At 36.8% G+C, this 14622-nt stretch overlaps 1 protein-coding gene across 3 annotated transcripts in view; it reads right to left on the minus strand.

Moving 5' to 3' along the window:
- Positions 1–14622, minus strand: part of LOC139977097 (DNA polymerase epsilon catalytic subunit A-like) — a 44570-nt gene that overhangs the window by 18923 nt on the left and 11025 nt on the right. For 2 of the 3 annotated variants that reach the window (XM_071986142.1, XM_071986144.1), the window contains exons 11-29: positions 14403–14522; positions 13179–13425; positions 12067–12279; positions 10857–10964; positions 10083–10211; positions 9482–9584; positions 8815–8961; positions 8465–8610; positions 7530–7678; positions 6254–6346; positions 5906–6050; positions 5449–5606; positions 4346–4541; positions 3653–3778; positions 3080–3271; positions 2409–2489; positions 1508–1636; positions 733–981; positions 194–403 (exon numbers count right to left, since the gene is read on the minus strand). In XM_071986142.1, coding sequence (XP_071842243.1) covers positions 194–403; positions 733–981; positions 1508–1636; positions 2409–2489; positions 3080–3271; positions 3653–3778; positions 4346–4541; positions 5449–5606; positions 5906–6050; positions 6254–6346; positions 7530–7678; positions 8465–8610; positions 8815–8961; positions 9482–9584; positions 10083–10211; positions 10857–10964; positions 12067–12279; positions 13179–13425; positions 14403–14522 — 2941 coding nt within the window. The remainder of the gene's footprint in view (positions 1–193; positions 404–732; positions 982–1507; positions 1637–2408; positions 2490–3079; positions 3272–3652; positions 3779–4345; positions 4542–5448; positions 5607–5905; positions 6051–6253; positions 6347–7529; positions 7679–8464; positions 8611–8814; positions 8962–9481; positions 9585–10082; positions 10212–10856; positions 10965–12066; positions 12280–13178; positions 13426–14402; positions 14523–14622) is intronic. The other variant, XM_071986143.1, reaches the window with a different exon arrangement.

Raw genomic sequence — 14622 nt, forward strand, 5'->3', positions numbered from 1 at the left:
TCACTTTATTGCATCAAAAGGGGTGGTGGGAGGGGAGGGGAGAGGAGGGGGTGATAAATTCTAATTTACCTTGATAATCTGCCATGCAAGATCTAACAATGACCTTGTTATGATATATTTTTAACTTTCTTGGCATCAAAAAGGGGTGGTGGGAAGGGGAGGGAAGGGAAGGGGGTTTTACAATTTGATTTACCTGGATAATCTGCCATGGGAGATCTAAGAGTGACCTTGCAGTCTTTCTAAGGAAGTTGCCAAGACCTCTAGATGGACCCATCCTCATCACAGCTCCACCGATGCTACCACCATCATCATCCACCCGCCTCTTCTTCCTCATCTCCTTCCTCTGAGTGACCTGCATGCTCCACTTCTCCTTATGGTAGGCCAACCATTTCTGAATATGTCTCTAAAATACAGAAATAATTTACAGTAATTAATAGGAAGGATTATTAGGTGTACACATTGCATTATGGTGTACACTATGCTATGTTTGTCCCATTCACATAACAAACTGCCCTATAGTTTAGGAAACTTTTTATTATCCAGCCTTTTTGGATAAAATCCAATCTGGACGTGTCCAAGTAATCAGGTGGCACAGTACTAATTAACGTATATCATGAACAAAACCATTAACAATAAAATATGTAAAATTTTCTACACATTTGTATAATTTTGTTTTGCCTCAGTCTCCTTAGTAACACCCCCTGTTGTCACATTTCTAGTCTACCTCCGTACCCTAGATGTTCCCATTGCTGGTGGTGGGCCAAGTCTCTCTTGCCATGACTGTGACATTTCTCTTTCATCTTGCTTGGATGGGTGCTTCCCATTAAACCCTGACGGAACTCTTTTCCTCTTGGTAGTCACCACCGGCATGATGGTACCCGGCCGTTTCTTGGATCCAAAGTCCTCAATGTCCGTAACCATGGCATTATCTTCAGTGTCATCTTCCTGAGATTCCATCGGTGTATCCTCTAACTCCTCCTGCTAGGTAAAAGAAAAAAAGGCAGCAAATTTATTTACCAAATTCCAATTGAAGAAACACATAGTTGACATGTAGTTAACATTTATCAGTATTACCCAAAAATGGTATCCAAATAATTTTCTATTATTACTTTATGCATTTTTTGCTGAATATGGTACAATGTAATGTCCAAGGCCAGATTCAATGAAGAGAGTGAAGGAGCAAAGAGACATTTACTAAAGAACTTGTGTCTACTGAATGATCGTCTCTCGAAGTGCAGAGTTGCCAATTTACACTTTTAATTGACTTTAATTATATCGTTGCCAGGTACTTAATAAATTAGATCAATACATAACATGTAATTTTGCAATATTTTAATTTGTTTGTTTGTTTGACTTTCCATTTTATGTAATAAAACTTCTAAGAATATTTATCAACTTCAAAGCCAGTTCATGAATTACTGTGAAAGCTGGCAGTCTCTGTTTATCAATTGCAATGAACTGTCTAAGATATCAGAGCTGTAAGAGGAGAACCATGTCAATTTCTCACCACTTTTTTCTTCCTGGGAACAAATGAAAAGATTTCACTGATTCTCTTCTGTTTGTAGATGTCATTCTTCTCCAGGAGTTTCTTGTGCAGCCATTCAGGATGTCGGATGCGAGGAACAGGATTAGAAACCTGCGGAGAAATTGTTGCAGACAGTGTCGTCACAGTGATTTTGCACGTGATGGGGCTATTGCACCAAAACATTGTAGAGTTACACTTCAACAGAGCAATCAGGGCAAGATGTTCACAATGTCAACCACAGTGCCTAACAGATCTAATTGCTAAAGTCATATTCTCTCTGCCATTGTTCTTGAAGTAACATAAATCAAGCAACATATGTCTCCACTGGTGGAAATATGCCAGTATTTTTTTTTTCAAATGACAAAGGACAAAATCCACTGGTATTTGTGGTTGTGATTGTTGAAAGCTCTAAGATTGCCAGAATATTGCCAGCTAGTATTGTAATAGGCCATGATTCAAATCACCATATTTATAAAGTATCTTAAACAGGCTAAACATTTCCCCGTAGAGATGACATAGTTGTGCCAGTTGGTGACTTGGTGGGAGCAAGGAAATCTACTGGTTCTGACTCCACCTGACTATAAAAATAAAGTGATTTGATACACTTCTGCCATCAGATCTATTCAACTACAACTTAACCCAATTCAAACATAGTTTCAGGAATGTAACGTTACGTTAAGGCAAAGTAAGTTTTCTGCAAACTTTTGAATTAACAGCTTGTCTCTTTACATGAACTAGTTTCATATGATATGTCTTTGCATATTTTAAGATTAATAACCTATTGACAATAAATAATGGTAGGAACTTTAAAAGAATCTTTCTTGAAATAAGATATAAATTTGAGGAATTAATGCAGAGACTTCAAAATGAAGTTAATCTAAACCTGCTGTAGAGCTGCTGGAATGGTAATAATCTTCTGGATACAGCTCCCCAGTCTTTCTACGTAGTACTCCCAGTCCAAAATCTAAAAGAAAAATCAAAATTCATAAATACAAATAAATAAAAAAAATAGATAGATAAATACAGAAAACATGAATAAAACACTCAATAAAATTGAACACAAACATGTCAAACATACTTTGAGGAGATGCTGATATGATCCAAGTATACTAGTCTCCTGCAGAAGATCCTAATAGGATCGAAACCTCAGGGCCATTAAAACATTTTATTTTCTATATATATAAACTTAAAGTAGCATGTTCGTGCAATTTCATACTTTGAATTTTCTTTAAAAATCCAGTATAGATTCTATAGTGCAAGACTAAGTTACTTGTATTCTCTCCCTGAGAGGTTTGTACTCTTACTTGTACACAAAGCTAGGGGTACTCTTAATCTACTTGTACTCATACTGTTGTACTCACACTACAAATTTACCAAATACAATTTCTTTAAAAACTACTGTAGTTATAGATACTAAGTACAAGATTAAGTACTTATACTCTCTTGCTTTAACAGAGTCTTGTACTTGTATTCATACCATTGGGCACTCTATTTTTACTCATAGCCATGTTGTGAGTACATCAACTACAACTTTCTCAAATAGCTATTACATACGTCTCTGATATTGAAGGTTGACATGCTCTGATCTTTCAACCAACGTTTCAGATAATGTTTCATCACACCCGGTTCAGCTTGAAAGATGGCCTGCGGGATGGCCCTCTCGGTAACTGGGGCTCCCTCGGGTTTCTTCGAGATGATGAACTTACATGACAGGCCTTTGTCTTTAACCATTTGGTCACCGAGAAACTGTAACGTACAATATCATGACAAGTCTGTGATAGAATTTAAAGATTCAATTTGCATTGAATTTGTGACAATTTTGGTGGAACTTTAAAACTACATCTTTGAAGTATAAAGGAGATTCTACCAGAACCTGACTAGATAACTCACGAACTTGAGTGTTGTCATGCGCATACCACTTGGCCTGTCATGCATTGTGCAACATGAAGAATCATGCAATAAAATGTTATGAATACCAAGAAAAAATCAGATCATAATTTGCCTTTATATTTAAACATAACTTGTAACTTTTCTTTTCTTTATTTATTTTTCTTTTTCTTTTTTTTATATTTTTTTCTTTTTATATTTATTTTTTAAACATAAGTTGTAACTTAATTTGCTTAATACCTCAGCAAGTCTCTTTGCCGTACTGATGGAGGTGGATTTTTGAGACCCGTAGTCGGCCAGTTTCCTCGACATGCTACGATTCTCGGCGATGAGATCAAACAGTTCACTGTCTGGCATATCTGAAGCCTGGATTTGAAATGAATGAACATTGAAGAGAAAAGAAAATAATTGCTGCTTCTTGAAAATGCCACTGAGTTGTCCCTGAAAAGTGAAAAATGTGATGTGTCATTTGGTGAGCGAAATGGTTCAGGCCTGACATTAGAGCTTCTCATGAAAAGGTAATCAGATTCAGTCATTCATATGCTTCCTATCCACCCACCCACCCACCCACTCACCACACCCCCACCTCGGGCAACTAAGAAATGGTTCAGGCCTGATATTAAAGCTTCTCATGAAAGGTAATCAGATTCAGTCATTCATATGCTTCCTACCCACCCACCCACCCACTCACCGCACCCACCCCGGCCAGCTAAGATATGGCTATCTGGAATCACCACCAACTGTGGACAAGTTAGCTCAGTTGGTAGAGCACAGGGCCTTGAGGTCACTGGTTAGAATTCTGTTCTGACAAAAGATTTTATTTTTTTTGGCTCATTTTTCCAGCTTGTTGATAATTTGCTCAGTACTTTTTTCTATTGTTAAGTCAATATCGTTCTTAAAACTTAATTGAGAGATAAAAGTGACCAGACTTACCTTGCTGTATAGCACATCTAGCCAGTAATCTGCTATTTTAGCTACTGCGGCGTAGCATTCATCCAATGTCGACCCTTTCAAGAACGCTTCAAATACGGACGCTTGGAATATCTTGATCAGTTGAAGTTCTCCGTTTCTCTTGACTTCGAATCCTTTCAATTCTGCTAGGGAACCATCAAAGTTGAAGACGGCATATCTGACGTAAAGAATCGTACAAAGAAAAGAAAACACTGAATAGCTTTCTGTCAGACAGTAATTCTCTTTGAACTTTCTCTGAGGTTCCTGAAGAGTTGACTTGAGTCCATGCTGGTACTCAAATTCTAACATATATAGTTACCAGTTCTTGTATTCCTTCTTGTGGATATGTAAAAATAATAATAATAATGGTATTTCTATAGCGCTCACTACTATAGACACTATATGAAGTGGCGCTTTACAAAAAACACAACCACACCCTAAAACAAATGCAACCCCCCGGAACAGATGTGTTTTAAGTTTGCTCCTAAAACTTGTGTAGGAACAACACGGCTGAATTTCATTGGGTAAGCTGTTCAACTCACTTGAACCTGCCACGGTAAACGCCCGATCACCAAAGTTCTCGGAACAGCGTAATTAGTTCCAGACCTAGGAGCATACACTTTCCTTTTTAATTAAATAATTAGCCAAAAATTTGTACTTGTATAGTTACTCAGCACACTCAGGGCATTTCAGAAATCTAGCACAGATACCAGTGGAAGGACAGGTACAAGTTGACCTAAATTCTTATAGCCTTGTACTCATACTTGTGCTCATACCAAGGGAGTACCCTACTTATATGCATACTCATACTAGCGGAATTGTATAGTGCACTCATGGTGTACTTAAACTCTGAGACATAATGCATTATTCTACAAACTCATCTCCAAAAGATATAAGAAGGAATGGGGAGATAGAATGCTACCTCTGATGTAAAGGGGTACTCCACTTGTACTCTGACCATTCTGACCTGGTAGTGTACTCATGGTGGTGTAATTGTACTTAAAGACTGATACATAAGTACTGCATTATTCTACAAAGTCATGTATAAAAAAGAAGTAAGAAGGAATTTGGTAATAAATGGCTACCTCTTTTTCAGTTTCTTTCCTTCCTCCTTGGCTGCTGGGAGGATCATAGCCAGGTATGGTCCGTCAACCTCAAAGAAGATGGAGTTTTCATTCCTGACGGTGTACTGGAGTCTAGCAGGATCTGTCAGTTCTTGGTATTGGTCGTTAGTGTAGTGATCCTAACGAAAATATCAAGAATAGAGAAAATACAACAAGGTCTCCATGGAATTTGTAAAAAAAGCTATTCTGAAACAAACTTTACAATTTTTTACAAAGAAAGAAAAACATATTAACAAACTCCTTAGCTACTACAAACAGCAATTGCAGGAAAATATTAAAATGTAACAAGTTATATGGCAGGATCTTCTACAAAGGCAGAATTGTGATTTAAAAGTGCTGGGTCATTTTTCTTTTCCATCCTCCCTGTTACAACAAATAACGAACCAAACCTTATAAAAAAACAAACAAAAATACTTACATAGACCATGATATTGAGCATTGCACCAGGATAAGCCACTGTTACTTTAGCCTTCTTTGGGTTGGTCGTCTTGACAACGTAATTCTCGGGGAAGCTGGACGGTAAGACACACCAGATACCGTCTGTGTCCAACTCCAGGGGACGTCTGTAGAACACAAAGGAATAATAGATTGGATTCGGGAGGTTAAAATCATCGGCATAATTCAATGTACTGCAACTATGTATTGAGACAAACCTTTGTAAATAAAACTTTGGAAAGTAAACATATTGAAAGATACCAAAAAAACTCCAACAAATTGCTTTGAAGAGATGACACTTGGTCATTTGCTTCTGAAAATTAAAACTCACCCGATTTGTTCAACCAGTTCCCTTGCCTTTGTTATGATGCTGGCTCCTGTATAGCACACGATACCTGCCATCTCCATAGAGTACCAACGAGCTCTGAAAACAGATTCCAAATATAAAAATATATAAAATATTATCAATCATGAAAGATTCCATAGCATATAGACATAGTAAAGAAAAGAACACTTACATTTTATTCATTTTTTAATTGATGTTTTATACATGTTTACAAAATATCATCCCGATAGACTGATAATCTCCAGAAGTAACAGCGTTACATTAATTCCATGCTTCCATCACACCAGCAACTACTGGTGTTAACCGATAGACTGATAATCTCCAGATTATAGCGTTACATTAATTCTATACTTCCATCACACCAGTGACCACTGGAATTAACCTTGCACTATTAAAGGTATGAAAATATAGTCTAATATTAGAAGAGGCATGAACTTTTAATACCAGCTATATAGTTTGCCAAAAAAAAAGTTTTAAAATGTAACAAAATCATAACAAAACAAAACTGAATAGGACCTTGTCTGCAAATGTGAAAAGAGTAAAGAAGTTCAAGCTTTAACGAAATTCATAATTTATAGAGAGATAGTCATATTAATTGCTAACATTAAGCACAGTATTAACAGAAAGTGGCAGGTGAGGAACCCAAAATGTACAGCATTGAATAACTGAGAGTTCACATAATTTGGCACATGTATGTATGTATTTTAGATCCTCCTGCAAGCAGGAACTTGTGAAGAAGCCATCATTGGCTTATCAAAGCCGCAAGCTGACCGAAGTCAGTCTCTTACATTCATATTTAACGTCCATGGTTATGAATCGAAACGTCAGGCCAACTTACATTTACACATGGTTATGAATTGTCAACAACTCTGTAACTGGACGACATACATTTATCTTGAAGTAACTCAAACTCGGGACCTTATGATTGAAAGGCACCAGCGTTAACCACTGAGCTAACACTCATTAAGTGTTAACACTCCTTAAGCATATCCGGTTTGCTAGCTCTGAACCTTTTTAGAATATAAAATAAATACTATGGTTTCCTGTGTGAAAAACAGCTGTACATCTTTGTACCTGTATACCAATTAGACCATTTTGCATAGCTGCATTTTTCTGATGCGATATTGGATATATTAATTCCCTGCACTGTACCTACCAATGTTGTTCTGGTAGAGAAACAGAACTTATCAAAATGACTAATTATCTCTCTTTTGCAAAACATCATCAAACATGAAGAGTAAAAATTTGTTGATGAGCTTACCCTCTCCTCATGACATATCCATAGAAGGAATTAAGGATACATTTGTGGGCTAGCTGTAAGGAATCGTAAAGGATCTCCTTGCTCTTAGCGCTCTTGATTTCTGCGGCATCTCCTTTCTCCATCGCAGCAGATACTTTCTTCTTCCAAACCTGTCCACAAAAAAATGAAAATTATGAGTAGACAAGAATCCAAATGGGAGGAATTTCATCATCCTCCTTGGAATTAGAGTCTTACAGAAAACTACGTTGACAGTTGGAATCGGCAGATTGCGGCACACACAGGTCAAAGGTTATATTACCAGGCATGATGTAAAATTCTTTACTTCCTTTTACATTCTTGAACATTTGTATCAATTTAATAATCTTTACTGTCTGCTTGATACATACTTTCCCAGCCAGTAAAATGAAACATTTTTCATTCCATTTAGACTAAATTACTCTAAGGCAGATTGAAGAGAATTCAAGAAATAAATCAACTAAATTCCAATTTTAATCTTAGAGCTCACTGAGAAACTACAAAACATTACCAGATAAAGGATAGGCAGCAGTTGTGTTTATTCAATCGTAAATCAAATTTAATCCTTGGCCCTTCTCCAGATCTTACTAATTATTCCAAACTATGCAACACCATTTCCATTGACATTTAAGTGGCTCTGATAAGGTCTACAATTGATCCATGCCATCGCTAGCTATCAGCACAAGCCGTGCATATGTTTGGATGTTTCTTCAAATATGTGTAAAGGCTCTGTGTTCAGGAAGAAAAGATGCAGCAGCCCCACAATACCCTCCAGCAAGGATGAATCCATATCGAACAAAAGAGATGATACCTGCAGCCTATCTCAGCCTATAGTGTAAACTGCAGGGTCTAGTATGTCCTACACAGCCTGGCTGCATTCTGCTGCAGCCCCCTCAGCCTGCCACTTTTGACATACTTACCTTTAACAAGCCTTTGAATTCATATCTTCTGTCTCTGAATGCACGGACTGTATCCACGTAGAAAGAATTCTCTCTTTGACAAATAGTTGTGGTTCTCTCTTCTTCTTTGGTAATCTTAGTCTTCTTGTAGGCTTTACGGCAATAATCTGTCAAGACAAGAAAGAAGAAGGAAAAAAGATGCAAAATTAAGGATTACTTCTGTCAGTATTTTATATTTGTGCAACAGAAAGAGCTATGGAAAATGAGACTTGGACTAAATGAGTTGAACATTTTTTTTATGTTAAGTTTAAGAATCCAGTCTTATCTTATCATTAAAGTTTATTTTTCCATGTTTTTGATTTAATACTTACCACCTAACCTCTTCTTTTCCAAATTAGCCTGTTCTTCCTTTGAGAGTTCGTGAAATATCCTGGGAGGTCCGCCTGGTTCCAGCGGTGGAATCTTTTCGCTCTCGAGCTGCTGTTGAATTCTGTAATATTCGTTCCTTGAAGCTGGCACTAAGAGGATAAAAGGATTCCAAAACATGAAATGTGATGAATACAGTTCACCAGTATTGCTGCCAATTTTTGTTTAAAATAGTAACATTCTCTAGGTGTTTGCTCCCTCTTAACTTCATCCACACACACATTGCAAAGGGTCATATTGGACAACTGTATTCTTCAGTGAAGACAATTGATGTGATAATATCGACGGTTTTCAAAGCAACTGGTCTTACAGATGTTCCCTATACAAATATATAAAGTGGTTTACTATTATCCGTATTTATGATATTTTTGTAACAAATCTCTTCGTTTACTCAAAGTTCACTTAATGTGTAAACTGTGAAAATGTCAATCATAAATATCTTGAAAATTCTATTCAAGAATTGATTGGAAAATTCCCACAGAAACCTTCACCCATGTTTCTCTTTTATCACTGAAAATTTAATTTACCCTGGACTATCCTTTTAATTAGTGCAGCTATCATATTAATGAAGTATTTAAATTAATTAATTAATCAATTAATTGAGATATTTACTGTAATCTCCTCTCCATTTCCACAACATGCTCCTCTGACATCTTGCTCCTGGTTTGTTGAAGTCACAGGCAGCACATGTAGCCTCATCCACCATGGCTGAGGGCTGCAAATATTAAAAAAATAATAAATAATGAAAAACTATTAAAATTAAAAATATCGTAGATAATAAGTGACTGTAGGGGCAGAAATCGTTTCCATATGCTGGAGACCGTTGAAAAAACGAATAACAGTCCAGGTTTAATGTTTATACCAATTTTATTTCTGTCAATTTAAGAAAATAACTGGTTATAAAAAAATTATAATTTTAGTTATGAATCCTCTGTGGAGTACTATTTCCTCTAATCAAATTTTGCTAAATTTTGAAATTCAGAAAAAATGGTAAAACAAAACCCTTTATTTTTATTGGTGCTGTTAGCAGTGCATGGCCCCAACATCTAAAATGATAAATAAATGTTACACATTCACAAGTAAGCAATGGTAATAGCTGACCTGTAGCCTATTGGTTAGAATGATGTTATAGTAGGGTACATGGCCCCGACAGCTAAGTGATAAATAAAAGTTACCATTTCACAAGTAAGCAAAGGTATTAATAATCACCAACCTGTAGTCTATTGGTGAGAATGATGTTAGGATACATGGCCCCGACATCTAAATGATAAATAATAGGATTCTCAAGGCGTACAGGTGTTTCCCTCAATGCCGCGAGTTTGGCTTTGATGTTGTCACAAATCTGAAGAACAGAACGAACATAGTTTAAATTACATGTACAAGCCGCAGGCTTCTAAACAGTAATGAGATATTTCCCGTAATGCAGGGATGAAACAAAATATGGGTGGAGGGAGGGGGGTGGGGGAGGGGAAAGCTGCAACAGTTTAAACAATGTCTGTCCAACCATTATTGGGTTCTTGCCTCAACCCACCAGAAGGAAATTTTCTTAACCTATTCAAATTTGTAGCAGTGTTCAGCATGGTTGCCTTGGGACTTGTGCTTCTGGTATGTGAAATAGAGCAAATATAGAGAATATATAGTTCTGCTCTTTCCTTGGGTAATATAGAGTTCTGCTCTTTCCTTGGGTAATATATAGTTCTGCTCTTTCCTTGGGTAATATATAGTTCTGCTCTTTCCTTGGGTAATATATAGTTCTGTTCTTTCCTTGGGTAATATATAGTTCTGCTCTTTCCTTGGGTAATATATAGTTCTGCTCTTGCCTTGGTTGTGAATCAACTTTGTTTAACATGGCTCTGACAAATTGGTAACATTGAATCATTTCTAAACTTACTATCATGTTCATAAATACAAATGCTGGACATTTATACTGGAATACAGTAAATACACACGATATGAGTTTAAAGAAATGATAACAGAAATATCACACCTCATCGAAATTTGTGACCGTGTCCATTGGAATTTTCTCTTCGGCTTCGATGGTGAACCTCATAGCCTTTTCAACTCCTTCAATAAGTTCATCGAAAGCTTCTGCTTTCTGTTGATGAAAACAAATTTTAACATGAATTCATCCTGTGATTACAATTTACAGCCACCTACTAGAGGAATTGTTCATTATTCTAGGAAAATTCCAACAAACTTACTCTTTAAGGGGCAATTTGGAAGACCTTCACTAACTTTGGAAGTTGAGAAACATTTGACAATTACATGAAGTTGTATAGTTTTTGGTGGAACATTCACCTTTACCGGGGGCAATGGATTGGAAACAATTCCCAATTGTTTATCCTAAGTTTTTGCAAGCTAGGTTAATACCTATTTAGCCTTAGTTCTTACTGATGATGTCTATACTATTAATTAGGATTGCTGTTGAGGCTTCCAAGGGAATGGATATCTTTATTGTCACCAAGGGATACCTTCAGTGAAGGTCCAGGGTTTGACAAGAATTTACCAGGAGTTTAGCTTTACATTGTACTGTCTGGATTAGAGAACTAGCATGAAATCTACGATCAATCAATTCATCATCCAATCAATTAATCGATCGATCGATCAACCCAGCAGCCAATGCCAGTCTAAGGCCCTGAAGTACAAATCACCATTTATACCTTGTCATGTCATTTCAATCTTACAAAATCTCACGATACACTCATGATAGTACAGTGGCTTGATAGGGACATCTGAATACAAAAATAAATGTCCCCAAATCTCAAAATTTTGACTTTTTATCTCAAAATTTTGACTTTTTACATCAAAATTATGATTTTTCATCTCAAACTTTTGCGTTTTTTTCCTCAACATTTTTACTTTTAATCTCAAAATTTGACCTTTGATCTCAACAGTTTGACTTTTTATCTCAATTTTTTTCTTTCCTATGTCCCTATTAAGCCACCGTATGATAGTAAATACTGTCCATTTCCTTGATTAGAATACTGTGTAGATTTAAGACATATTATTAAAACATATCTTACCCCTTTAAGCCTGTACTTTCGTAACTTCTGAAATTGCTAGGTTACAATTATTTAGCTCCTGTTTTATCCATTCATCTACTGGTTAAGGCCAGGGATATGTACAGTATACCTAGTAATCTTCTTACAGTATGCAACGGTCATACACTACTGCAGCATGGGTATATTATATCTTACCATTCTAAATCTGCAGGGAATGTCACTCCTGAACACTCCGGACTCTAAGGCCTCAACATGGCCACCGACGTAGGTCTCTTGGTCCAGGACGTGGCCATCATCAGTCAACTTGTTGAAAACTTGCTCTTGTTTGTTCGGGAAGATGATATTCGCATGGAATGCTTGTACCATCAGCAATGCCTCGCAGAGGGTACCAGAACCCTTTCTCAAGACCTGAGTCGATAACAAATAATATTCAAACGAAAATAGTTCAGCCTTGCGAAGGATAACTTTATTGAGGCATGAGTGTAACTTGTGGATTTGGAAACATACAGTATGGCAATGTTGAAGAAAGCAGTCTTCCTGCAGCAAACCCAAACGAGTAAACTTGTAAACTTGTGTCGGAAATAATCCTGTTCTATACTTTGGCCACTTCACGCATGTTCACAGATCAGAATTCTTGCTACAGCTTGCCACAAAACTCACGCGTAAGTCTGTGTTCTAAGGGGTCCCACAAAGTTTGCACAGAAGAAAAACCTTAGTGGTAATGAGGGGCTAAGCATGAAAACTGGTAGATGTGTGTCAGATTGCCAAGAATACAGAGATTTTCAGGAAAAAAAAATTGACCACCAATTCACGATTTTCAAAATTTCGAACCTGTGAAAATATCACTGTTTGTGAGCTTGAAAGCATGTTAACAAAATAGCTTCCACATAAATTTCCATATCTCTTTTTGTGACAGCTTTACATTATTGAATAAAAACATGGAGGAAAGAAAATTATTTCTGCAACCCACCTCATCTGGTTCTTACTGAATGATGGTACACAATGCAATACTAATCGATGTGTATTAAGTGACTCATGAGGAAGGTATCATGTTGCTATCAATCCCAGACTGATATTGAAAAAGATATTTCACTGTTAAGTGATATGCAAGAACAGCATCAGACACAGAGTAACTCGCGAGTAAAAACTAATTTTGACCCAGTGAAATATCTTTTTAAATGTCAGTGTGGGCTTGATAGCAACATAATATGTTCCTCATGAATTATATTTTTGCACTATGCTTTAGCAGTGAAATTTTTCAATTACCAATTTAAAACAAAGAGAAAAAAATTATTTCTGCAACCCACCTCATCTGGTTCCAACGGAATGATGGTACACAGTGCAAAGATGAATGGATGGACATATTTCATGTATAAGTAATACGTGGCAACAGCGTCAGACACCGAGTAACTTGCGAGCACCTGAGGTTGCTCGCTAGCCATGCGGCACATCTCCTCAGGGTCCAATTCGATTGGATCGTATCTCAGCTTTGCTTTTGTGGCAGCCTTTAAGTTCTGACTTCCGACGGGCAGGTAGCTGTCACGCTTTACCCATCTGAAGAGAAAGAGTTATTCCATAAAATTATCGGATGGCTGACAGGTTTAGCCCTAATTAGTTATAGCTCAGTTTGGCTTCTTTTACGATTTGGTAGACCGTTTCAGATTTGAATGTGTTGGATTATGGTGCTCCATTACATACATGTCCAAACATTGGCCTAAATTACCTATGTACTTAGAAATAGCACTTTAAAGGTCATCAGGTGTGTTGTGCACAAATATGCCAGACAGTAGGATAATGGTCAGAAATGCTTTAATTTCAATGTCTATCTTGCCGCCAATCTACAGTCGTTATCCACAATGAGACATTAAATTGTCCTTTCTGACAATCTACAATGGCTGGGAGAGAGAAATATTCGAGATTCAGAACCACCTACAAGAGAGCATTCTTGCAGATTTCTAGCAAAAATTAGCCATGCTAAAATTTGGAGCCAGTAGTGACGATCATTAACCTAACTAGTCTATTGATAACAGAAGTCCTTTGGTACCATGAATAGTTAAAGAAGTTTGCCTGCATGAAACTTGATTTGTCAAGCAATCGAAAAATGTATTGTTATAGAAAATTATCGAATAGAGTAATATGTTAACCAAATTGATTGATTTGAAAAGCTATCGATTCAATGTACACAAACATAACAGTTACAAGACCTAAGGAAATTACAGGAAATCAAGTACTGGCCTAAAATATGTTAGCAAGTCCAATAATGGTCACACATGTGACATATTCGACATTATTTCACAAATATTTTATCTTCATTTGAACCATCGATTTGTCTCATTTACCACTCCTAGATGCCTGAAAATAATCTGGATGTTCACAACCACCAGGAAAGTACTTTTCAAAACCTTTTCAGCAATCTTTGAGCAGGCTTTAAAGTTTGGGGCAAAAACTGATGCCCTTTATGAGAACTATTATCACCAAATGTAAACATAATATCCCGGCAACGGTTCCATTATTTCCTGTCTTATTATTACCTGTATGCGTCCATGTGGATACAAGCACGTGACTTGTACTCTCCTGCTGCGTCTTTCTGAAAGCCGATCTCTCGATACATGTCCATTCCGTGAAAGCTACACCTCGCCTCCACAAAAGGCCTTTTGGTAAGGAAGGAAAACAAGAAAAAGACAATCTTTGATAATCTTACCTTTTTTCAAAGTGCCATAATGTACTTGCATGTAGCCTAGGCCTTCAGCA

The sequence above is a fragment of the Apostichopus japonicus genome, chromosome 12 (assembly GCF_037975245.1).
Source record: "Apostichopus japonicus isolate 1M-3 chromosome 12, ASM3797524v1, whole genome shotgun sequence".
NCBI classification, from domain to species: Eukaryota; Metazoa; Echinodermata; class Holothuroidea; order Aspidochirotida; family Stichopodidae; genus Apostichopus; species Apostichopus japonicus.